Source organism: Rhipicephalus sanguineus, chromosome 7, assembly GCF_013339695.2.
Source record: "Rhipicephalus sanguineus isolate Rsan-2018 chromosome 7, BIME_Rsan_1.4, whole genome shotgun sequence".
Taxonomy (NCBI): domain Eukaryota; kingdom Metazoa; phylum Arthropoda; class Arachnida; order Ixodida; family Ixodidae; genus Rhipicephalus; species Rhipicephalus sanguineus.
The window spans coordinates 158,391,371-158,418,522 of record NC_051182.1 but is presented as its reverse complement, the minus strand read 5'-3'; the positions used below and the strand labels follow the sequence as shown (position 1 = coordinate 158,418,522).

Here is a 27,152-nt window from a genome sequence, read left to right as displayed (position 1 = left end):
TTCAAAGCAAAGAAACTGCCGCGACCACGGACGATGCGTGGTTGTCAAGATCCCACTCGTGACTTGCCACGCGCAGCGGGACGTCAGAATGGCAAGCCTACATTTTGTATGCACGCAAGCGATAAATAAAAGTCGCCCATCGAATCATGGTAGGCTTGCGTGCTAGCTTTTGTACGGACGTAACTACTTCCTTTAACTTCAAGAAGCGGCGAGTGGACGCGAGTCGAAGTACTTCAAATGGGAGCCGCCAGTTCTGTTTAATCACTGGATTAATTAATAATTGTTGGGGTTTTACGTGCCAAAACGACGATGTGATTATGAGTCACGCTCTAGTGGAGGGAGTCCGATCAATTTAGACCTACCTGGGGATCTTTAACGTGCACATAAATCTAAGCGCACGGGTTTCTTTTGCATCTCGATCGTGGAGGCAGTAGAAAAGCACGCTTGGTGCAGAATGCTTTCGAGTGGAGGGGGGCCGTCTGACATTTTGCATAGGGGCCGAATGCATAGGGGCCGTCTGACATTTTTTTCTATAAGGATCGCCACGTGATCGCTGTTGTGCAGTCTCTAGAAGCGCTTTTGCAAGAATGGAAAGCAGGTTCTTCTTTTATTTTATTATACCCAAAAAATGCCTATATTAGCTTCATGACAAAAGGCTTGGTCAAGACGTGGTAGGCAGATTCGACCATCAAAGCCTGCAGAGAAAATGAATTGTTAGTACGTAATTATGATGGCAGAGCTGACATACGCTCGGAATCACATTTGTACAGAGTAGACGATTGGCGAACTTAGCTGATATATTTCCTAAAAAACAAAAATGCATATACCTGCGCCGATATGAAAACACGCATGATCACCCTGGATGCTAAGTCCATGTACTATAAGGGAAATGCAAGTGGAATGTAGCGGTTACACGAGTAACGACGTAGCCAAAAATATTTTTAGGGGACGTTATAAGCTGCCGGCCAAAAAAAAATGAGAGGCAGGCGGGCAGAGTACTTTATTATTATCCGGAGGAGGTGCTCGACCCCCCTCAGAAGGTGACACCGTTTTGTTCGAGTTACTCTACGTCTCATGCTGAAGGAGAGATCTGCTGGCCCTACTTCGTATGACGTTCCGATTTCTTGTTATTACATTAATTGCTTTGCCCTTGCGGCTAGACTGACTTTTTTTGTGAGGTAAAAGTTACCTGTTTGTCAATACTGAAGGCTAATTCCTCGCCGTTGAATTCTACTCGAGACGGAGCTTTGGTGAGGCCGAGTATGGTGACGCTGCCCAGCACGTCACCGTGGACGCAAGGTGAGCAGTACCCTGCCAGAAAATTCTGCAAGAAATGAGTGCAAAGAGATCCGACAGGATGTTCCACGAACAGCTTGCTGGGAAGCTTGTAGCATGACATTCAAGTAAGGACTTTTGAGCCACATAATACAGCTGTCATGTAACAGGAAATAAAACATGCGATAACCAATATCCTATATCAGAACGACAGCATAATGAAACACATATACGTGCGCACGGGAGGGGAGGGGGGCTTGAGGGTAACCTGGTACTACATGTCTATTGAGCGTTAGTGTGTATGTGTAGGCGTATCTGTGCGTGTGTGTGTATGCAAAGTCAAAGTTCTTGCCCATATTTGTGTAATTGTTTGTGCACTTGTTCGACAATGTAGGCACAGCTTAATGTTTGTGCAATTCAGAAAATAACGATCTGTGTTATTTCTTCTGCAGCATTTGTATTGCGTTTATTTTTTTATTTGGTAAAGAAATTGCGAAGGAAACTTTTTCCCCTCTACTCATTCCACACCTCTAATGACCCACTGTTAGGTTGACAGTATCAACAAATAAAATAAATGTATATACGGCAATGTACTACTTCCTCTAAGAGTGATGTGTGCGGTGAACAAATATTTTGTATGACCATTCGGGTAGGTATGGCTGGCGAGCGTTTACTTACTCTTGCGTAGAAGAAGCGGAAACGAGTGTTCCTCTCACTCAGAGTGGCATATGGAGCTGGAAACAAAGAAAGCAAGAGGGAGGCATTGTTGGAAAAGTTCGCATGACCGAGAAGAAGAGCGGCATGGCAGAAGAGCTAAATATAGCTGCTGGCAGCGAGGGCGTTGTGCGTTAAGGTAACGCAGCAACAATACGCTCAGGGAAGACACTACCTAAAAAAGTACTGAATGTTGTAATTCACTGAAAAATTGATTTGTATTTGCTTTGCCGAACGAGTACAGGAATCATTTCGGCAATCCACTTGGGATCCAGGGAAGCGCAAATATGCTCATGTGCAGTCAGCGTGAAAATATTAACAAGAGTTGTTGGCGTTTTACGTCCCAAAACCACGATCTGGTTATGAGAGATGACGTAGTTGAGGGCTTTAAAATTTTTGACTATCTGGTGTTCTTTAATGTGCACGTAAATATAGATAAGTACAAGGGACTCTAGCCCTTCGCCTCCATCGAAATGCGGCCGCTGCTGCTGATATTCAATCCCGCGACCTTCGGGTCAGCAGTCGAGCACCGTAACCACTGTTGCGGGCGTCGAGAGTTCATGGACCACGAGACAAGAAAAATTTATCCCAGTTCCAGGACCCAGTGTGAAATCCGCAGAACGAGCGGAGCTGCGGTTCTCCTGTCTTCTCCTTGCGATTTTCTGTGAAGTTTCGTGATTTTGTGTGGGTGCCTGTAATTACGTTATTTGTATGATAGAGATGCACACGAAAGGACATGTGGCATCCCCTGCCACAACCGCCCCTGCTGCAGTGACTTTATGCTCGAGCCGCCCTTTTCCGTTTCATTCCCCGTTTCACTGTGCGCCTACCGATTGTTCGGCGACTGATGCAGTTACGCGATCTATTGGTTATTTGGGAACCGGGACGTGACATGCGAAGCGGACGCTCATGGGACGTCCGGCCCGAGCCACAGAACAGCTCCGGTCTTAAAAGCTGAATATTCCCAACGTGGCCTTTTGGGCTAGTTGGTTATATGCTTCAGAATGGGGCATAGCGCTAACACACACGGACGAGGAAGAGACAACAGGACAGGCGCTAACTTTCAACTGATTGTTTATTTTCGAAAGCAACAGTATAAATAGATCTGCACGCAAAAGTACTACTCATCGCACATGAAAACCTGCAGCGTCAAGAAAGGCCAATTCATTGGCAGTCAGCGCCACCGACGGGCAGCTGACACAGCTATCACCGGCCCTCGCGATCATGGCGGCTTCCACAATCTCTCCGGTAGTCTTATCGGCATTCCTATATACTACTGTGTACTCTTTAAACAACGCTTCACACCCACAATCGTTACAATGCACAGACACGTGCCCATCACGATAACGGCCGTTCCCTTAGCCTATCATTCAGGCATCTCCCCGACTGCCCAAAGTAGACCTTGCCGCAAGAAACGAGTCCATGCTATGCTCCATTCTGAATATTCCCGCTGTTCAGGCAGGCAGTGTTGAACGTAGATTTTCCGCCTGTTCAAAAACGTGCTGACAAATGTCCTGTGCAGTTCGACCGAATACGGCCACAAACTTCTGGGAAGTATTTTTCGGGCTTAGTGGTCTCTAAACTTCTAACGCCAACTGTACAAGATATTAAAGAACCACATGAATCCGTTAGCTGCTTGTTGCATGGTTTCTTCCCTAGTTCCTTGGATGGACGCTGAATCAAATGAATATGTCGTCACGGTTGGTACATGGCAGTACACTTTCACAAAAGAAACGTATTTATTGGTTGGCGTTTCATAATTGATAGAGCCTTTGCCAGTCCCTAAAAGGCGATAAATTAAATTTTAGAAAGATAGCATGCTGGGCAAGTGTGTATATGACAACCAGAACGTGTCTCAAATCATAAAAGACTCATGATTGCACGAACTCCACTGCTTGCTGTTGCTAAGGGTTAGACGGGCTGCAAACTTTCGTGAAACCCTGGTGGTTTTTACTGGCACGAGCACCGAGTGAAACTCTTTACTGTCTTCCAGGCCATCCTGTCTGGCGCTGGTGCGGTTTGTCTGAAAACGCCGATAAAAATAAAAACGTATATAAAAGTGATGGAATGGGTTAAGCTAAGGGTGGCATATGATATAGTGGACATAATGTATGTTGAGAGTTAAAACTGGAGCCATATAATTAGTAGAAATTGGTGTAAACAGCAATTAGATATCAGAAACGCATCGGATGGGGCTCGTCGCGGCACCTGACGGTTGAGATCTCAACCACGCGTTTGTTTGTACGTGGCTTCGGCAGCACGCGACACACAAGGTTCACCTAAGGAATATACCAATGAACATGAGCGCCGAAAACGTATACAAGAGGGATAGAACCGGTGCAATCACAGACCCTTAAGACGTGCATTAGGGTCACTTTAGGTTTTTACTTTCCCACCACAGCATCACTGTTGGTGACTGTTGCGTTGTCGCCTCTGATGTTGAAAGAAACCGAATTGAATTGGTTGCATGGTGCAGGCATTCAATGCGCGGGCGACCCAGAGCAAGCGAAGATGCGACGCCCGCTTTCAGAAATTTACCTTCTTTGTCTGGCGGTGCTGTAATGAGCTCCCCCTCGGCCGAACCCGTACCATCCAGACAAACGGTGAGCTCGAGAAAAGTGGTGTTGGCCTCTGACATCGTGTTCCTTTTCCGATTGAGACCTCTGCAGGTAGGCGCATAAGGATGGCTCAAAAAGCTAGAACCACTTGTGTAACTTTTCATGCTAAACACATTGTCTAAAGGCCTAACGTGCACAACATGGCCTATGCGCATTTTGTCACTCTTGAAGAAGCGTACGTTATTCATAGTGTTCTAGATAACTTTAGGCAGAGTTTAAAAAATATGACAACGCACCCTATGACGACGTGATAAAATGCATGTTGCTGACTATTGCATGGAGTACGTCACATTATACGCAGGTGATAGGGAGCACGGCAATCACTGCGCGAAAGGGCATGCCACGTGGTTTCTTTTTTGTATTTCGCGGGCACCTGCCATAACGAGAAAAACACTAATATTCAATAGACAGAAGGCTCGAAGCTGTCTAATCGGACGTTTTGTTAACAGTTATATAGCTTTATTATTAGAATTTTCAGCCCAGCTTTGATGCTTCAGAATTTGGTTGATTATCTTTCCTAATTAAACAGTGAAGCAGACGACAACAAATAGTGCGACTTACTCCATGCAATAGTCAGCAACATGCATTTGGCCTCGTCGTCGTTCAGTGTGTCGGCACATTTTTTAAGCTCTGGCTAAAGTTAGCTGGAGTTTCCCGTTTACAACCGCTCGCTATGAGCAATTAAATAATTGACATTGTGGTTCGATAACTACTGACGTAGAGCATTTGCTGCACCTCGAATGAAACATGTGGGTGTTAGACACACGCCTATGAAAAGTGAGACTACAGCACCAGTTTCAGAAAGTTGTGTGTCACTCCGAGCACTGAACGAGATCACTTCTATCTTTGAATTGCCCTTCGCTGACTGCAACCGTACGTAAATTACAATTTCTTTCTATTTGTTTATTTACACCAGGAGGTTGTCTCGATTTGATGTTGATACGGCGATCTGCTACAACGATATGATGATCTGATAAGGTGAACTTTCCCGTGCGTGCGGAGGTCTGAAATGTTCCTAATAACTGTGTGCGCCGCCCGCTGTAACCGCGGTGTATCAAATAGCATTGGTAACGTGACCTGCCTCGCGCAATAACAAGACAACAACATCGTCAAAATAGAGCGCCCAGCAGCGCTCTATTTTGTCATATGCCGGGCTTCTTGGCATGAGATTAGAGTGCCCGCGTTCGAGGTGTCACCCACGCTAAACGGCGGCGGCAACATATCAAAATAGGCGAACTTGACATTGTTCGTGTTAAGACAGAGCTTGTAAGCACGGATAAAAAAGAGAAGTGAGGACACTACAAACGCCGACTAACAACTGAAACAAAGGCGCACACCAGCGCAAAAGAAGGTATTCACAGGGTGTAAGTGCACGCCAAAATTCGATGATTGCGCAGTTTTCTACAGGCACAGGAATGAAGAAACGCGTCTAATGCTTGAGGACATATCGATAATAGTGGCGGCGCATGCGTGAGTCAACCGTCGAATTAACTTGCATAAAGAAGAAATCAAGTGCCTGAACAGTTATCTCTCGCGTAGACACCCACGCGTGCCGGACTGATAGGCACCGCCTCTTACCCAGGCATGCGCAGATGTCTACCTTCTTTTTTTCAGTTGTTGGTCGGCGTTTGTGGCGTTTTGACTTCTCTCGTGCATCCGTGTTAGCACGCCCTGTCTTTTTAACATGAATACCAACCAGCTAGCTCAGCTCTCTGTAATTCTAGACATTGTTCCGGTTATTGGTATTTCATGAACCAGTTTATCAGTTACCAGTGTCACCGGACAGGCTGAGAGCCATTTCAGGCGCGGGCACCGTGTTGCAGATAAACTTGAGTGTGACTGGAGTGGAAGCTTTAACGCCTTACTGGCAAACGTGAAGCCAGCGTTTGCTTGCGACGTCGTATAGTGTGACGTTACGTGACGTCACGTGATGACTTCATCACATGACATCGTCGCTTGGTCAAAGGTGGCCCGATCACGGAGGCACTGATAAACCACGTGAGGTGCAGAAGGCATCCTTTTCCTCCGATGCCGGAGATAAAAAAAAAATGGCAGGAAGTGGAAGATGGACGCTTGCGATGAAAAAATCCGTAAACAGGGGGTGGATGGAACTGATTTCAGTTCCAGCCTTGAAGACGACAAGTCCACTTGTCGGAACGTCGGCTCGAGCACCCACCCTCTGTTGCTGTGTGACAGCTTTGCTGCGCCTTCTCTGTGCGCGCATTTCAGAAAATATACGCGTATGCGCGGAAAATAAAATAGTTGAAAATCTGTCTGGTCTCGTATTTTTCCCCCATCGTTCTACGCTTGTGCAACCTGTTCTTTCGTTAAGATATATATGCACCAACTCGCCCGACGTTACACTCTGCTAAATCACCTGCTCTTGTATCTGGTGACCACGATTCCTCCCCCGCGCACGAACAGTCTTGGATGAGACGTGTTCGTCGACGGCACGAAGAACACAGTGCCTCGGCTCTCCATACGCCTCCATCTGAACCACTCGTACCAGACGCCACGTGGCACGTACACTGGTGTCGGCGTCGAAGCGTTGTGCGAAGCCTGGGCATCGAACAGATCCATGACGCTGCTGACCACAGAAAATCACGCAAAACCAATGATGTTTCCACCTTAAAGGGTTCTACAACACTTTTCCAAGCAATCAACTAATGACTTCACTGGAGGAATATATTGCCTCATGAATAGAGGGCCGCAAAATTTTTAGAATAAGCGTCAAGTACAAATGGAGTTATGGGGATTTGTCGCACGCTGTAAGAGCTTTCTCTCTCCTTTCGCACCAGCGAGCGCGCTGAAAGCTATGCAGTGGGGTGTTTAGGACAAGGGACCAAGAAGATACGCCATTCGTCAGCGGGCGTCGTGACACCTTGAACACTCTTTTTTTTCTTCCTCGAACGTGCGGCTTACTCGTAATGTGATTGCGAGCGAGCGCGTGGGGACGACGCGACATCCCGCGGCGGCCGCGGTAAACATGCAGCTCACCATGCGGAAATCCGTCAATGGCCGTGGACTTTGTGTTTATGGCGCGGTCATTTGGGTTTATGATATCATGTGTCGAGAGAAGAGCGAGCGATTCCTTCCCGACATTGGGAATTAGTTGTAAACCCCAGGTCGCATGCTCCACTATAATATTTGACTCCCAAGTTCTCCGGAGCCTCGACTACCGATCAGCAGTGTTTTCTGACCATGCTAAAAAGTGTTACAGGGCCCCTTTAAAGGAGTATTGACACCAATTTTTGAAGGTGAGTTTCATCCGCGATACAAATCTCCTGCATACTGAGATGGCTCTGCGCAGTTGTGACGCTCAGTAAGCTCTGATAAGATATTTGACATTAAAGCCCATTTTCGCATGGCGCACATACCGACATCGACACTATCGTGACGTCAGGCTACAGTGTCAACTCTGGTGACTTCATGCACCAGTATGGCTAGTTGTGAACGTCATATCCAAACGTTCAAGGTGGCTACTTGCGCGCCACCAAAAATATTCAAAATGGCGGCTTGTGCGTAACCAACGGAGCCACGTAGCGGAGCGGCTGTGCAAACAACACGGCATCTTGCGCGAGCACGTGACGAAAAGTTCATACCGCGTTGTGACGTCGGGTCATCCGTGCGTCGGGTGCAATAGGAACAGAAACTAGCTTTTAAAAAAACAATGTAATTCCTTTTTAATGGTGTGCTCACGCTTACCAGTGAATTTTCTAGGCTCATGATGGCTTGGCCTTTCATTTGACGCAAAAAAACGACAAATGAAAATTTTCGGGTCAGTATCCCTTGAACGACTTTTAACAGCTAAGCTGTTAAGCCGGCCGTAAAAACTTTGGTTTGTACAATGCGTACAAAAAATATGATCATCATGAACAGGCACGCGCTCTCTTCATTCCATTTACAGTGAGGCGGTTTAAGCTATCAGTAACCTGTGCTCTGTCGTGCAAAACTCCTCAGGTGGGTATGCGTCACAGGAATTGGGCAGGCCCCACACCGAGTACAGCAGGTGAAAGCGTTAAACGAAAACTCTGCTCGGCAAAGTGGAGCACGTGAAATACGTGAAAGCGAGAGAAAGAAAGAAAGAAAGAAAAAAAGAAAGAAAGAAAGAAAGAAAGAAAGAAAGGAAGAAAGAAAGAAAGAGAAAGAAAATTAGGAAGCTGGCACTAAGGCGCGCAGACTTGAAACAGCGAAGATGGACGATTCTAAAGTCTAACAAAATAGCCAATAGCCTAGAAACAACCTAACAATTAGCTGAAGCCCAGCAACGGCCTTGAAGCAACCTAGAAAGCAACATAGCTAAGTGCCTCGCATCTACCTAGACGCAACCTAGCATCACTTAGCTGAAGCCTGCAAACAACCTAGAAGTAACATAGATAAAACCTAGCATCACCTAGCTAAAGTCCAAAAACAACCTAGAAGTAACCTGGCATCACCTAGCTAAAGCCTGGCAACAACCCAGCAACAACTAGGTAAAGCCCAGCAACAACCTAAAAGCAACCGGATTAGACGTCAGAATTATCCAGCTTCGCAGTGCAAGCTTTGTGATTGTTTTTCTAAGAAAGGAAATCTCTGAAGAACCTAATTGACTTTTACGTCTCCTGGCAAAGCGCACATGAAAATAGCTAGCATAAAGGGCGTGAAAACAAAAGTTTAACCATGTTTGTGAAGTTTTCAGCCATTGAAATGAAATAAAAAGCACTCCCTAGTTAAAGGGGCCAACAAACCAAAATTTCGTTCATAATCTGCTTTATGTGGTGAATCCTCGTGCGTTCGCAAACAAGCTGGCGAAATTTTAGCGCATTTGGTCGTGCACTTATTTTATAATTGAATATTTTTACAGCGAAAGCTCTGATCAGATCACAACGGCAGTGGGGCAGTTATCCGCCGCCGTCACTGCCGCCGGTGTCCGTAACCACCATCGCGCGAAATAAGAAAAATTGAAAAAAAAAAGATATCCAGGATCGGATGGGATTTGAACCAGGGCCCTCCGCGTGGCAGTCGAGTATTCTACCACAGAGCCATGCTGGTGCTTGAAACTCCTTCGCAAAAAGACCCGTTACAGGCGTCAGGTCGGGTAAGGAATCGAGTTCACGCGTGTAATGTAGCGTGGAAGAAGAGTAAAATAACAACCAGTCGTCACACAATGGTAATTGCGCAACGAGTGTGGGGTTTAATGTTTCCCACCCACGACACAGTGCTCAAACATAATTATTCATCGTCGTCAGTCACATGCAGCATCAACAAAGGGCACATGATGCCTTACGGATGTCTAGCGGGTACGTGGCTTATCCACAGAAAGAGGAATAATGGCACAGCGGGTGCTTCCCTACTTCACAAAAATCATTTGTGTTGTAGTGGATACATTGCATGTGTACTGGCATTAGTTTCTCCAAACGAGTTTAGAACGGTTCTGGAAAGGCCACTCTTACAGCTTTCGCTGTGATTGTGCTGCGCGCTCCGCGCACGCCTGGCGTTTTCATAAACACGCGAGCGGCCTGAGAGTCGGGCAACACTGGCGCACTCGCGAGCCATTACATAACAACGTGCTTGCTGTGCAAGTGTCTGCTTTCCGGTGGACGATTTCGTTCAGTGCTCAGCTGGGCGTGAAATCGAGCTTTTTTAGGTTTGTTCAGCTTGGCATTGAAAATGAAGGATTAGCAAAGGCTGAAACTGATAGAAGACGCCGGCTCCGATCCATGCAGCGCAGGACATCACACACGCCATAGCAAAATGGCGGTAGCCGGCTGTGGACGGCGTTTACCGCAGGCGACTTCTAGGGCTTATTTTGCACTGAAAAATTATTTCACAGTCTATTTTGCATATATGCGTAGACACAACGTACCATTTACTTCTATTTTTCGCTTAAAGCCACAAATTCTTGGGTGACTATGCCACGGCGTCTTTAATGCTGCGGTAACTGGAACGCAAATGGCAATGCTACAACAACAACAAAAGAAAAAAAAAGAACAAACCTGGTGCTGAGTCTGGGGAACCACCATCAGATGTGGGCCAAGCATAAATTGTGTACTGTGGCTGGGAGCTTGCGGCTCGCCTGGAAACCTGCGATAATATTAAAGAACAGTCATTCACGTCTGTGCTTTGATATATAACCTTCTCGGTTGCGTTCAGCAATTAGGCTATGGCTTGGCTTTTGATGGCTGCGTGGCTCCAGTATTACACAAATTCAAGCTTTCTACGCAGAATGAACACAACATATAACACTCGTACATCTAGTAAATAGATATCAGAATTAATACAATTTGTAAATTGTAATGCGCTTGCATCGGAAGCTAACTAATCAAAAATTTATTTAATGAGTTTGAGCTGGCTACAAACTTACGAGATTTAAACATTATGGACGTTCGCCGGACCTCACAGCGCACATTTAAATAAATTGTCGTTTTTCAGCGGAAACCATATTGTTAAGTATTAACTGGTCATGCAGTAGACATAATATAAGCTGACCATGATGGTGCTTTAAATCTTTGCAGGAACATCCGGTATGTAAGGCGACCAACCAATCACCTCGCCTAAACCAATACACCGAACATTGTGCAGTTGTACGACCACGCACAAACTATGGTCTTCAAACACTTTCCTAGCGTCTTCTCTCAACACTAAATAGATATAAACTATGCGATGAAAACATAAATCACCTTACTCTAAACGCATTACTTAAACTGTTATTATGAATGTTAACCTTACTTTTGTGCCTCTTGAAATGTATTCCTGCCGATTTGTTTTTATAAATTGCTAAATTCCAATTTTTGTTTCATTTTAATCTGTGCATTTCTATGTTAATGTTGCAACAAATGTATTTATTGGGAACTCTTGTCATGTTGCTGCTTGTATTGTACGGCGAGGTGGGACAAGTCAGGCTGCCTTAAGCAGCTTTTATTCCGCCATCTTTGCTGTTTTGCGTTCTGTGTACTTACGTGGAAGTAAACTTCATACTTCAACACACTTGACGTAATTTGAAGGTGCGTAAAAATACTGAAATCCTAAACTTGCTGGTGTGGCAATGCAACCCGGCAGCGCACAGCCCCGACGAGGACATGAAGGAAGAACGCACCGCAGCGCTGAACTTACAACAAATTTATTAGAAACATTTTTTTTCTCACATATATAGGCTATCAACCATACACTGCGCATATCACAGGATTAACGCTCTTCCATCAACTTCTAAACCCTACGAATAGGATTTGCAAGCTCATGGAAGAGCGTCAATCTTGTGACGTCAACTTCTAATCTTGTGACGTCAACTTCTAATCTTGTGGCATCAGCTTCTAAACCCTAGAAGTAGGACTTAAAAGCTGATGGAAGTGCGTTAATCTTGTGACATCAGCTTCTAAACCCCAGTGACATCAGCTTCTAATCATGGGACATCAGCTTCTAAACCCTACGATTAGGGTTTAGAAGGTAATGGAAGACCGGTAATCTTGTGGCATGCTCATTGATGTAGTTGATTGCCCATATATGCAAGAAAAATTGCTTGTGATAAAACTATCGTAAGTTAAGCGCTGTGGTGTGTTCCTTCTTGTCGTCGCCGTCGTGACTGTGCGCTGGTAAGTTACATTGTATGAGCGCTCTTCAATGCCGAGGGGTGACGTGGATTGTGAAGGTATTGTAACTAGCGACTTACTCGAAGGACAGAGGCCTCACAATCATGTCCCCTGTCGTGGAACACTTGAAGATCAGTGTGTACAGGTGCGGTAGGAACTTGCTGCGTAGTGACTGGGCGTCTCTTACAGCCGTGACGTAACGTCCCTTCAGGCTTGTTTCCTCCTTTTCGGTCTGACCACCCTGGTAGGTCGAGATGTATAAGTATTCGTCGTTTAATGTACTTCGCAAACTACCGCGGTCTGTATTTGGCCATGGCAGTTGACAAACCGTCCTACAAGCACCCGCACACGGCCGTAGACGCCTTCTGCGGCGTTTTTCAAAAAATAGGCCGCAGGCGCTTTCTGCTTTTACGGTACAAGATATAGTTGATCATCGTTGTGGTAGAAGAAGACGCCCCAAATACACCTTTGTTTTTTGGATTGTAGTGTTGAATTGTTTAAGAGGCATCGGCTTTCCGCGTGGTGTTTGCGCGCAGTGTGAATGGTTTTTGAATGACATTTACGCTGGCGGCTTTGGTGCCGATTGAGAGCCGTAGTTTAAACAAGTAGTCAAGAACAACAACAACAAAAAAGCACACAGTTTCGTGGCAAGGGCTAATCAATGAATGCGGTAGCAAAAAATTGGAATGCTGCACGAAGTATGGCTAGCCACTAACTCCTTTGGGATCAGATCTCTCGTGACTCTACAAAACGCTGGCTTAAAGGGGCCCTACAACACTTTTTCAGCATGGTTAGAAAACGCTGCCGATCGGTGGTCGAGGCTCCCGAGAACACGCGAGCCAAACTTTATAGCGCTGCACGAGGCCTGGGATTTGCAATAAATTCTCAAATTCAGCTAAATGTCGCTTAATCTTCTCTCGAGAAATGATGCTATTTACTCAAAATCACTGCGTCATTGACTCTAGTTCCACGCCATTAGCTGATCTGAACATGGCATGCTCGGCAGTTTCTAAGGCCGCCGCGGGAGGCCGCCACTTGCCCCCGCGTTTGCGTGCGATCGCACTGAAAGTACGCCGCTCTTTCGAAGAAGAAAAAGTGCTCAAGGTCACGAGGCGCGCGTGACGTCACTTCTTCCGCCGTGCCATCCCTCCCTGCTTAGCTTCCAGCTCTTTCATCGGGGCGAGAGAACAGACAAAGCAGTTACAGCGTACGACAAATCTTTCACTCCGCTCGTACTGGACGGATTCTGAAAATTTTTGCGGCCGTCGATTGGTTAGGCAATAAGCTCCTTTAGTGAAGCTATTCCATCGCTCCTTGGAAAAGTGTTGCAGCGCCCCTTTAAAAAAATACGGCCGCACCAGGGAGCGAAGCGGTTTTCGTGCTGTCTGTCTTCTCAAAGCGAAGTAAGCGGTGACAGCACACGTACAAGGGTAGGAGGCGCCTGAAGTGTCGGTCGAAGGGGCAATGAAATTACCTTTTGATCAAAGTTCGCAGTTTGTGCCCAGGCGACGCAGTCTCCCCTACCCCCGACTGTCAGCCCTGCACACTCATTTGGCCAATGAAAGACGGGCAGGGCAGGGCATGAGGAGATATCGACGGCAGCCCTCGCATGTTCCCTTCGCGCGACGGAGAGGGCCGGCTTGTTTCAATCTCTGCTTCAGCAGCGTTCGTCGGCAGCGCTCACGCGCTGTTACTCACACGTAGGACGTACGACGCTAGGGGCGTTGTTATCGATTTGGATTTTACACGGAACATGACGGCGACGGCAAAAACCTCTCAAGAGTTGCTATTGCAATAAAGAGTGCGCAAGGGAGAGAACACCTCGATTTCAACTTAGTAACACTTAATCCATGGCAGGGGCATCGACACTTACGTCCAATCTCGTCGAAGTATTGAGATGTTGCATGATGGGAAGGAAGGCAGCCAAGCTCAGCCACAGGCTGAGATTGGTTGTCTTGATACAGCTTCCACTGGACAGAGGAACAGGAGGAAGTGCGGTGTTGTTTGATACAGCTTCCACCGGACAGAGGGACATGATGAAGTACGGGAGACCAAGAATGCTGTACAGCTGGATGTCTGCGTTAAGAAGATATGTGTTTGTTAATGAAATGCATGCAAGCATCTGCCAAACACTACCTTGAGAACATAAAGGGGCCATGATACGGTCATCCAACAATTTGCGGTTTTCAGCGAAAAATTAGAAGTACAGTGTCAACTGTGCCTGTAAATGTATGAAAAATGACTGTGAAAGAATATTTCAGTGCAAAAGGAGTCCTAGAAGTCGCCGGCTATGAACACAGCCCACCGCCGGCGACCGCCATTTTGCCATGGCGTGTGTGACGTCGTGTGCTGCTGCGGGCGGAGTCGCAGTCTTGTACCGAAGTTTCAGACACTGCGAATCGTTGAATTTCAATGCCAAGCCGAAGAAAGGTGAAATTGCTCGACTGCACGCTGAGAGAATCGTTCGTCGGAACGCCGACACTCGCACTGTAAGCAGCTTGTTACGTCACGGCTCGCGAGTGCGCCAGTCATGCCCGTTTCTATAGCCGCTCGCGTCGTTACAAAAATATTCAATTATAAACCATGAGCTCGAACAAATGGGCTGAAATTTCGCCAGCTTGTTCTGCGAACGCACAAGTACTAACGCACATAGCATGGATTATGAAAGAAGATTGGGTGTCATGGCCTCTTCACGAGGTATGTATTTGTTAATGAAATGCGCGCAGGAATCTAATAAAGAGCCTTCTATTTCTGCACGAGACAACCATAATTAAATGAAAAATTGGAGTGTTATAAGGAGGAAGGTTAACAGCTAACTCAATTGGAAACCGGTCTGGCTTAACTCCACAAAAGGCTGGTATAAAGGGATACAGCCGCTCAGGGAGCGATGCGGTTTTCGTGCTGTCAGTAGCGCCAACGCGAAGTAAGCGGTGAGACTTGGTGAAAACTGAGCGCGATGGACGGGACAAAAGAAAGGACTCACAGGACGAAGCACTTCGCCCTGTGTATCTTTTCTTTTGTCCCGTCCATCGCGCTTAAAGGGGCCCTGCAACACTTTTTGAGCAGGGTCAAAAAGCGCTGCCAATCGGTAGTCGAGGCTCCCGAGAACACGCGAGCCAAATATAATAGCGAAGCGAGCGGCCTGGAATTTACAATAAATTCTCAAAGTCAGCTGAAAATCGCTCCCTCTTCTCTCGACAAATGATGTATTAGTCCGCAATATATGACGCGATTGTCGGCAGTTCCACCATTGGCTGATGTTATAATCACGATAACACCCTCATTATTACCTTCGTTGTTGATTTTGAGTTCAATAAGTAGATAATATGTATGTTTATATTGTGTTATGCCGTTAGAACACCAAGCAAACATTAATATTAGCACTTCCGGTCTCACAGACAGCTCGTCTGCTCGTAGTTGCGTGGTTGCATTTTCTTCACCATGCGCAGTGCCGAAATCGTGAATATTTCTGTGATTTTGACCATCGCCGTTTGCCGTTGAGAGTGGCAGCCGTTCGAGTGTTGCCTCGTCAGCTGGAAACTGCATCATTGGCACGTTCTCACGACCGACCGAGGCAGCGGTGCAGCATTTCTCCGATAACAATGCTGGCGCCGGCTAGTTAAGGATACCTGTGTTCGCTGTATGGCGAGAGTCCCGTTCGCTGTCTGTTCAGTATGTCATCGAGCCGTACCTCGGCGTATCCTCCCCGTAGTCTCAGGTTCCCGAGAAACCGCGACATATACTCGCATTTTCACGGTAGCTGCAGACAGCCGGGGGATGGGTCCGCGCTGGCCCGATGCCCCACGATCCTTTCTTCTAGTCTTTAGTTCTTTGTTGTCAGCCCGCACTCGCTGTGCGCCCGCATTCGAAGAGCACAGAACATCGAAGTACCGCCACTGGGAGAAGGGTGCACGCAGCTCTGCCGTGTCGAATACGATTCATGCGCGAGCAGCACGACGAGGCAGTGTATCGGAGTGTGGGTCGAAACCCATCTCAGCTGTCATTCGTTCCAAACGCGCACGCAGGTTTGCGTCCATGGTTGGCAGAGCGATGAAAACACTACGGCAGTTCGAGGTGCACACCCAACATTACCAAACCGACTCGCAGTTTTCAAGCACGCGCGATACACGGTGCGATGGGCTTCGCTCGACGACGGCCACGCAAGCCGACCGGAAGTGGCGCCACAGACCACGTGGTTACGCCGAGACCCCAGAGAGAAAAAAATGAAGAAAAAAAATGCCGCCGGCGCTGACGTAACTCTTCGGTGCCTCCTCGCACCTCCGCCCTCCCTCCCTTCACGCCCCGCGCAGCTTTCCGCGCACTCGCGGCGTTGAGTTGAAAGAGAAAGCTGCGGAGCGTGATCTCTATAATTTGGTAACACCACTTAGACTTGACGGATTCGAAAAATTTTTGCGGCATATGACTCGTGAAGAGTCATAGGTCAATAATGAGACTATTCCAATATAACTAATAAAGGTGTTGCAGGGCCCCTTTGAGTTTGACCAAGTATGCTCAATCACCAACTGGCCCTAACCTCGAGTCTGCTAAGCGGTGAGAGCTCAGCTCGTACAAGGGTATGAGTCGAGGGTATCTCGACTGACTTTAGTCTAGATAGCTCACGCGACCGCGCCCTGTTGATCAAACGTTGCAGTTGCTGCCCAAGAGACACAGCAAAAGGGAAACAAAGAAAAAGAAAGAAAGAAGAAACGCAAGGAAAGAAAGACTGGTCGCAATACGTATCTTTGGTGTCGTTACATATATGAAAACACTCAGGGGCAACGTGTCAAATATTAACTTGACTGTACTCTGAACTTCTGGACCCGTGTACGACTCCTATGCGTCTTAGCGCGTGTATATCAAAGCCTCATAGAAGGGTACCTAATATACACCTGTCTAAAAAAAAGCGAAGTTTTTTCTACGAAATTATAGGCATTCTACGGTAATCAGACGCCTCACCTCGAACAGCCCTTTTGAGGCCTTTCACTCCTTGGCCCGGTGCGAGGTTCCAGAGGACGTTCCACTTGCCAATGCCGGGAAACGTGTCATTGCTTGTGGCCAACGCGGGATAGGCCCCTAACTTCGGCGCCATGACCCTGGATGGTCACGCAGTACATCATCCCGTAAGCGCCTTCCTAACGTTCTAAAGGCCAAACTCAAGCGCTAACAAAAGGAAAGCAACAAGAAATGCCAGAGACGCACGTCATCAAAACTTCACACAGAGGAGTGATGCTCAGGTTCTTACTTTGGGTGCTAAGAAAGTACCATATTCATCGTAAGAGTTTCCTTGTTCTCAGCATTGCTGTTTTCATGTTATCTATTGCGCAACGTGCGTCTTGTTTCGTTGCATATCCTCATGTTCTTGAAAGTGATTGCTATGTCACGTGCCAATTAAATGTGAATGAAAATGTGGCGGTAGCATGTTCATTGAACATGCCACAGCCACACGTAGCGAGTAGCAGTGTAGCATGCAGCATTTAAAGGAGTACTGACACAATTTTGAGACATCGTAAAAGGGACGTTTTTCGTTTCCTTGGTGTGCAGTGTTAACGCTCTCCAAACACTGGAGTCAGACAAGATGTATAAAATATTTTACTTTGATTTTAAAGTTTTCGTCGCTAAACATCAGCAAGCCAGCCCCACCGCAATGGACATTATCGCGACGAGTCAACACAGTTCCATTAAGTTCGCGAACTCTGAATCCTGCATGCAGCCTAAATCGCAGAAATCACTGTCGTGGTCACTGTACGCCAATTAACTAATCGTTGTTTAAGTGCACCACGAGCAGATGACGGATCTGCCGCTAGTACGCTGCGAGTTACTGTCTCCCGTGACGTCACACTGTCATGACACGTCACTGAGAAGCCGCCCCCTCGATATCGAAATCGAAAGTGTCTTTTTAAGGCAGCGCTATTAAACGTATATTCGATGCATTTCCAGGCACCACAATACTCTTTTTAGGGTACTCAACACCAGTGCTCTTACTTGGTGCTACAATCTGAAAGGACTTAAAATTCGTGTCAGTACTCCTTTAAGGTGAAAATTTCAACACAAACCAGGACTGAACACAAAGAAGAGATGACACAAACACTGGCGCTGACGAACAACTGCATTGTTCTTGTAACCACGCATATAAATGCTACAAACGTGGACGCGCACGCGTAACAAGATCGCACATTGCATACGTAATACTAGAGATAATGAAGATGCGCACACATGAATTCATATTGGGATGGGTAGAAAGTAATGGAAGTATCCGTGGTACAGTCATCTGCTTTTTTCTTGATGTGGTATGCCTCCAAGGCAAGCCGCACGTGTTCGTTCTTGCTTCTGCCGAGAATCAACGCATAACCAAATCGCGGAGCACAACCGCGGCAGGAGTTAAGATAGGCAACAAGATGCGCTTCTCTGTCAACATTATACTTTGTCAAGATATGCCTTTTGCGCGCATCCGCCACTGTGTTCCAGTGGTCATGGTGCTCGACTGCAGACCCGAAGTTCACGGGATCGAATCCCGGCCACGACGGCCACATTTTCGATGGAGCCGAAAATGCTTGATGCCCGCGTACTTAGATTTAGATGCACGTTAAGGGAACCTCAGGCGGTCGAAATTTCCGGAGCCCTCCACTAAGGCGCCCCTCATAACCATATCGTGATTTTGGGACGTTAAGCTTATTCTTATAATTATATATTATTTTTGCGCATGCTCCCTGCGCATGCTCTTCGTGGTCCGTCCTGGTTTGCGCTGAAGTTTTCACCTTGAATGCTATGTACCAACTAGGCCCAGCCGAAGTTTTACTGCAGCATGTAGTAGCCAATGAGTACGTGGCTAACATAAGTCAACTGAAACTATATTGTACTCTGTTCCTGCACAGCACTATGTATGGTTAAGTTGTAAAGCAATCTACAAACCGGTGAGCCATGCGTGCCATGAGATAGCCGTACGCGTTGCGCACATCCGAGTACTGCGACAGGTGCAGCTTGGGCGTTCCACTACATTCGTTACACGGGAACGTCCTTGAGTCCTCCGGACATTCGAGGGCTTCACTGGTTCCATTCAGACAACTGACTGCTTCCAGCCACTGCGCTGACCATTGGAAAGCATTCATTCATTCATTCATTCATTCATTCATTCATTCATTCATTCATTCATTCATTCATTCATTCATTCATTCATTCATTCATTCATTCATTCATTCATTCAATAATAATTAAGGCATCATATCTCTGTCACGCCGGTCCTTTGTTTTCAAAGCTCAAAATTATAAGAAATGGAATCTTTGTATCCATATAGGCTATGTCGCTTATACAGAATTGAAAAAGAAAAGAAAAGAATGATAACGTGTTAACAAATCTGGCTTTCTTACACCACATTATTACAAGACTGTTTACAGCATTCCTTTATTAACGTATGTCAACAGGAACACTGGAACGGGAACACTAACACAGCTAACTACGGCGACAAAACGTTGCAGTTTTCTTTACCGAGACGATTAAATCATATGCGAGAAGAATATAACCTAAATATATCGGTTCTATCTTTAAAAGGGACTATGCCATATATTTGTATGATTATAAGTACTCGCGTAAGATGTTTATGTTCATTTGACCAACCTCGTTGCTTACGCTTGTAAAAAATGCTTCTCCTTTCAATATTGTTTGTTCATTGAACAATAGCTGCTTGTGGGTACTATAACGGCTTAGCCTTTTATTTTCCCGCTCTGAAGCTTTCCTGCATATGAGATAGACAGGTTCACCTCAAGCTGTTAATTGCAGCTTTCATTGCCTGATCATTATCGCAATTCAATTAGAATTAAATTAAATTAAATTAATTTGCTCTTCAAGATAACTACAATTTCATATTCTGAAAGGGACCAAAGAGAAAGGCTTTACGGGACGGCTTCAGTAAATCCATGTTTTGCGCATGCACAGCCGCAATAAACAGTGTCGTCAAATAATAACGCGAAGGAAAAACAGGTGGATGATGCTGCAGACAATGCCGTATACGCTCATACAACTAATAAAGAATATAACCGCAACATACGGTGTGAATACAGGAAAAACAAAAGATACGCAATAGAAAGATGTATTGCGAGCGCAACAAATGAGCGACTCATCTTCTCTACATGTCATGAGTTGTTCAAATTCCTCATCTGTGCATATCGTCATCATGTGTGTGGTAGCTCTGCTGAAAACAGCAGTTCCTCATAAGTGGTGGAGGTGCGGGGTCTCACCTATACCTCTATGTAACATGTTTTTTATGCTAAAAAACTTTTTTTTTTTGAATTCTAGAGGAAACGCTTATTCGGGAAAGCACGGTGCCCAGATTGGATAACCCGACATTACTAACGAAAGTTGATCATGCGAGTCTTATAATGCTAGTAAAGACGTCGCCATCCTCTATTTACATCGCCATTGCTTCTCATTTTTTGAAACGACGAGCGTGTGAACAGAGTCTACGCACCATTACGTCCGTAGTCCTGAGATTTTCGAACGCCTGCAAGGTGTCCATCATCTTGGTCCACTCGTGCTCTGCTGCCGGATGCGTCAGATCGAGCAGCCGTTGCTCCAATTTGGGGCCACTCTAGATTCAATGTTGGTGATAATAAGGACAACATGAAAAGTCTCAGTAGACGTTCAAGTGAGATTTTGATGTATGACGTAATCGTACACCAATAACATGTCTAGAATTTTGTTGTATATAAATTGTCATCAATGCGTCTTGTGTTATGTCCAGCTCAAACACGCGGCGCGAAAGCGGTGGACCTTTAGCTAGCGGCCCACGGCTTCATAAGAAATAGGTTTTTGTGACTTTGCTAATTGATATTCGCATTGTTTTCTCGCCTACTGCGATTAATAACGCGCTCTTCAGGTAAGCTAGAGGAACGGGACTGGTCTCAAGCATATTTTTCTGAGGCACCCTATGCGTTCACTATGTGTTGGAACATCACTGTAGAACAAAAGCTCTATCAGTTCTATCAACAAATCAGCTGAACCAACAAAAGCTCTAACAGTGATCAGTATCGATATCTGTCTCGAAACCTGACGTCAAATATATTCACATATGACCCATATATATGATATATGGGAAAAAGGCGTTATTTCGAATGGCAACCCTAGGCCCCCCGCTCGAACGATTTTCACTGTCCCGGCCCCTGTTGGACTAAATTTCGTGACTGCGACCCGCTAGCTGAGGTGAGTTTGAGGCCCCTGATTTACAGGCACACATTACCAGGCTAAACTTATTTGCTAACAGATTGCCTTCGTCTTACTTTATAGTTCACCTGAGTTTTAATGTGAAATCATTCACGTTGCCGGCTTTGTCAGGCATTATACTACCTTAAGAACTAAAACCTAAGACGATGTAGATCAATGCACTCCTGAATACCTATGTGACATCTAGTGCCAAGCAAAAGAGGGGTCACTCACTCCGCAAGGTAGCAGAGCGCCCCCTGTGTCTCGGAGGACAGCCAAACGGTGAAGATCCTTCGTGCCGTTTTTCTTGAATTGCAACAGGCAAAAGCGTGTCCAGTGGATATCGTCGCATTACTGATGCATACAGTTACTGCGTAACCATCGAATCCCGACAGTGCCCAAACCTGAGCCTGCCTGAAATCATGGTTGCATGAAGAGTTCGACTTGCGGTAGCATTATTTTGTACGAAGCAAATCGACACCAACATTGGTCTTCAGGCGATCTACTTTTACAGTTAGCGTCTGTTTTGTGCAAAGCGTATGGGACTTGTATTTCACGTCGCATCATTTATGGGTATGTCCAATACCACAAGATTCGCGGCACAATGAAGCAGCAAAGCTCCTGAAGATTTATGCCTATTCCCGATGTAATGATGATCATTAAACACAGCCCCTTACCGCTACATGGCAGCTGGTAGTATTCTCACTGAAGAACTATTAAATTAACTTATCGGATGAGTTCTTGTATGAGTGACTAGCTGATTGATTGAGTGCTTGCTTCATTGAAATGTTGACTGATATTTTGACTGATTGAACGATTGAATGCGTCTGAATAGAACAATCTTTATTAATTTTTCAATGAACGTGCCTGCTACTTCTGGCATGACTGACTCACTGATTGATTGATTGATTGATTGATTGATTGATTGATTGATTGACTGATTGACGGGCTATGTTTATTGACTGATTGAATGGCGGATCTTGTGATCTAATAGATGGCGTACTTCGTCGAGTAACCTGTTGAAGAAATCATGAAGTAGCTAAACGTTTGATGGACATGCCTACTGCCAGACAGACGACGGACAACCTATTGGCTTTATTAAGAATGTATAGTTATGTATTTAAACAATGAGTGAACTGGTTATTTTGATGACTAAGTGTCTGACCAGATTCTTACTAGTGATGTGAGAGGCTTGCTCATAGAGTGGCTTGTTGAAGGACTCACTGACTAGTCGGTTAACCCTTACAAAAGTCTTCATAATTATTCCGATGTTCGTTCTGTTGACTTTCTTTATTTTCATTAGTCTTTTTGTTACAGTGTAACTGAATAGCATGCGCGATTTTTGTAATGGAATCCACCTTCCAACTGGAGAAATGATACCCTTTCAATAATGGACCATTTGGCTGATTGGTCAACTCGCCATATTTTAAAATTAAAATTTGGTCCTTCTTTAAAATAAAAGTAGTTTTCATTCATTCTTTAAAATTTAGGATATATTGTACTTTTCGTCACGATTAAGTGAATAACACTCTCATATATATATATATATATACATGCTCACTGTAATGTTTCTCAGTCTGGATTTACTGTATCTACACGCACCTAAATACGGCAACTATGTTAAATACCAGTACTTGTTGCTGTTTATCATTCCGTTGTATAATATAGAATTGTGTTGTGGTCAAACAAAATGATGCTTTGGTAATTTTTTGTATATCGCGAATTTTGTATTTCAATTATGCATACAGAAGTAAGCACTGCTGCTGCTACGTCCAGCGCGAGCACACGCCAACAAAAAAAGAAAGAAAAATAGTCCTTTGACTCTTTTTTGAGAGTTCTGGCTTGCCACGTATAGGACTCTTTAATGAGGCACGTCAACTCACTTTTCGGGTCATTATACTCTCTTCTCAGAGTCGTGTGACCCACCAGAGAGTTATCGTGCCTCTCTAAGCGAGTTATACGTGGCAAGTCAGGATTACCCGAAAGGAGTCACACACACTCTTTTTTTTAGAATGCATGAGCACGTCAGGAGGCTAACCCCCTCCTTTGGTTTGTCTTGACCGCGGGCAATGCCTTGTATTGCTCGAAAAATGAATAAATAAAAAAAAAATATTTGAATAATAAACTGCACGACCAATTGTTCCACAGGCTTATTAATTGAGAGCACCTCGCAAGTTTGCTACTTGCCTCCTCCTTGACGGGCATGGAAAAGGGAAGAACAATGCGGTCGGTGCTGGTGGGTGTTCCGTTCTCGATGAATCTTAGCGAGGGCATCGCCGGCAGACCCACGAATCGAGTGTACTGCGCCACCACTTCGGTCGGAGTGGCTCCGAAGAAGATGAAGAAGTCCAGCACGCCACCAGAGACGCGGAACGTAGCCACTCTGTTGGGGGACAGTGTCAGCTCTGCGCTCCGAGAAGAAGAAGGCGGCGATAGGCCCCGTGCATGTGACGGCTTGTTAAGGCGAAAGCCTTGATTAACTCATCAAACACGACAAAGAACTGTTTGCAGCATGCCAACACTAACGACGAAAGAAGTAACGTGATTAGAGATTAAGCTGCATGACGTTGCATACTGCCATTAAAAATTAAGGGTTGATGACTTTCCATATTGCCGAAATCTCTGAAGTCATTATGACGTCACTATGACATAATGTAGGAACAGCAACAGACAAGAACTAGCGAAGAACACAATGGTGACTTTAAACGGCGCTGTGTATGTGTGTTCTTAGCCAGTCCTTGTCTGTTGCGCCGTCCTTACATTTATTCTGTCCTACCAACATGCCCAAGTTCCCAACCGTCACTATGACGTCACATAACGTGACGTTACACGGTGACATCATCACACGACATCACCGCTTGATCAGACGTAGGCCGATCTCGGAGGCAGTGCTGCAAAACCACGTGGGGTGTAGAAAGCTGCGATGCCTCCAGTGCAAAGCCACGTTAAGTGCAGAATGGTTTCGTGGGGAGGGAGCGAGGATTAATGCAAGCAAGTGAGAAGAAGATGAAGCAGAAAAAGAAGATTGCTTTCGCCTTCAAGTCGTGTCAGGCGAACGCAAAGAGACCTTGTGACTTTTTTTTTTTTAAGTGCGGAGCACTTTAGGGGCCCGGGCTGCCGTATGCTGTCGTCGTTTGGCGTAACGCAGACACAACCACGTGTAAAAATAGAAACAAAGAGGCAGCAAGCGAGAAAAGAAAGAGATGGAAAGAAAGGAATAAAATAGGAAGAAAAATAGAAATAAATAGAAATAAAGAGAGAAAAAAAGATAGAACAACTGGAAAAGAGAAAAAGAAAGAAAGAGAGGAGGAAAGAAAGAGGAAACCGAAGAGAAATAAAGAAGGCTGCCCAGCACCGCACTTCCTTCAGGCTTGGCGCCACTACTGCGAAGCTGCCTTTGTTTGTTTGTTTTTTTTCCTTTACAATTGTCAACGTTTGTTATGAATGCGAAAGCGTCAAGTGGCTCGCTGAGCGGTGACCTTGTGCTTAGCACGACAGGCGCTCGAAGTGGTACAAAAACCCACGCGACCTTCTCCGAGATAGTTAAGTGTGGAAGGGGGAACGAGCGGCACGCGAAGACAGGAAAACACGTGACCCACGTCATCAGTGACTGCTTGTAATGACGTCATCACGTTATAGAGAGCCGAAACTTGTAACGTCACCGTGACGTCATGACACGACATCATCGCTTAAAGGGCCCCTCACCAGGTGACATATCGAATTTCAGTTAGACATTGGAAGTTGTTGCGAGCCCAATAAGGAGCATTGCGCCACAAGAATTTTTCTAATCGGTCCTTTAGAAGCCCAGAAAAACAATAATTTCTAGCGGCGCGAAACCATGATGCGAGGAGGCGAGCTGCAAACCCTTGCCGCTCGCCCCGTGTAGCCTTGGCAAGCCAAATCCCTTCCCTGCCCTCTTCGGCACGCGAGCAGGAGGATCACAGAACGCCTACGCATGAACACGTCATGCGCACAGAGCGCATGACGTGCCCGAACCAGCCCGAGCCCCCGAGACGCGAGCGGTGTTGTGGCGGCGTTCTTTGCGCTTCGTCTCTGCAAGTTATGCCGAATGCGCCCTCGCCGATCACTTGGCTTCCAACCTATTACTGAGCACGAAAGCTCAGTCGTACGGACGCGAGACTAGCGGTGTGCCGCATGAACATCTATATAGTTAGACGCGGGAGAATAAATGAGCCTAATGAGCGCTGGAACGCGGTGGAAAATTAGTTTCGTTGTAAGGGGTAGCGTATAGGGTAGCGTCTGCACGATGCGCAAAGCGCGAGAACACGAACGCGTGCGAAACGGAGGTATCGAATCTCGCTGCGATTCGCAGTAAAAATTAAAAAAGACAACGCACACATTCCGTTTGTGTGTTTTACTATTACTCTCAAGTTTTATTCATCTATTTAAGCAACAAATTACACAAACTACACGTTGTGTCAAATATTTATCGCAGTGTCACGTGCTACTGTTGGCGACGTCAGAGCACAGTCGTCTACGTATAGGACCGACGTCACAGCACTACCATCTACGTAGGGCCATTCTTTCATGTACGTCATCCCCTCATTCTCTGGACGCGCGGCCGCGAGAAGAAGGGCAAGCAGCGTTCAGCTTGAAATTTGACCCATTTCTGCGGCGCGTAGCGTTGCAAATTTTGGCAGACGTGATCGTGAACGCCCAGTGTATAAATTGCGCTCGTCAGCTCAAAATTGTCAAACCTGGTGAGGGGCCCTTTAAGAAGGCCGATCCCGGAGATTGTGCCACACCGCGTTAGGTGCATAAAGTTTCGGTGTTGAAAGGGGGGAGGGGGGTACGAACACGGAAATCGACCGAGGGCATAAAGTTAAGGTAATGCGCACCTCTCACACTGCACGTGGAATGATCTTCCTGATGATAGCGCCTGTGATAGTACCTAACCCTAACACGTGTCGACAGAAACTTGAGGTGCATTTTCGTACAATAGGCTTCCAAAGCAACGTCGAGCGGCGCCACTGCTCTTATCGCAACTGGGGGCATCCACGGCCACAACACTGCCGCCCCCGCTTCCGCGAACGCGCAGAGCTCTCGGATTGCACCTGTTGTGCGTCGCATTGTAACTATCTCTGACTAGCAGTGCTCCGGGCCGAATGAAGAGCGCATGCTCGCACGTGTCCTTGCCGCCGCCGCTGGCAAATGCGGCGACAAACCGCTTTCGTGGGCAGCGTCTGCCCCCAGTAACGCATAGCTCAGCCGCGCGAGCGTCGCGCCCAAACTGGAGCTTGGGTTCCCCATAGCGCCGTAAAACTGTTTTATTCATCTGTATTATTAGGCTTTGTTAATTTTTACGAAGTGCTGCGTTTTCTTTTCGTTAACATGCTGTAATCTGCTGTCGTGTGTGCTGTTGAATTTCACTAACGTACTACATTGGTAATATTGTGGCGCTCTTTTTTTTTGTTGGTATTATCCACTTGCACTGTAACCCTGTTCCTTACAAGTTTACTCGTGATTTCATTGTAACCCCTTTACTCAATGCCTTCGGGCCTGTAACATAGCTTTAAATAAACAAATAAATAATACTTTAAATAAATAAATAAATAAATAAATAAATAAATAAATAAATAAATAAATAAATAAATAACTCTGTTACCCCATTGTATAACTTAATGCAGTTCTAAGTGTGCAGCATGCTTTCGCCTTCAGACATTACAGAAAAGTAACATGCTGTCAAACACTTCTTTTTATGCTTGCACTTACCGACGTCGTTGCTGGTGCGAAGAAAGAGGCCCAACGAGATCCTTCTCTTCGCCAT

At 46.0% G+C, this 27,152-nt stretch overlaps 1 protein-coding gene across 1 annotated transcript; it reads right to left on the bottom strand.

Annotated features, from left to right (window-relative positions):
• Positions 1–593: 593 nt before the first annotated feature.
• LOC119399203 (uncharacterized) lies at positions 594–27,152 on the bottom strand. Its single transcript, XM_049417568.1, has 10 exons — positions 27,098–27,152; positions 23,552–23,769; positions 20,634–20,753; positions 19,082–19,251; positions 17,129–17,265; positions 14,046–14,248; positions 10,583–10,670; positions 1,954–2,009; positions 1,190–1,324; positions 594–695 (listed from the first exon to the last, which is right to left on the bottom strand). Exons 1-10 carry the CDS (start codon positions 27,150–27,152, stop codon positions 633–635), a joined length of 1,245 nt encoding a protein of 414 aa, XP_049273525.1. The 3' UTR covers positions 594–632.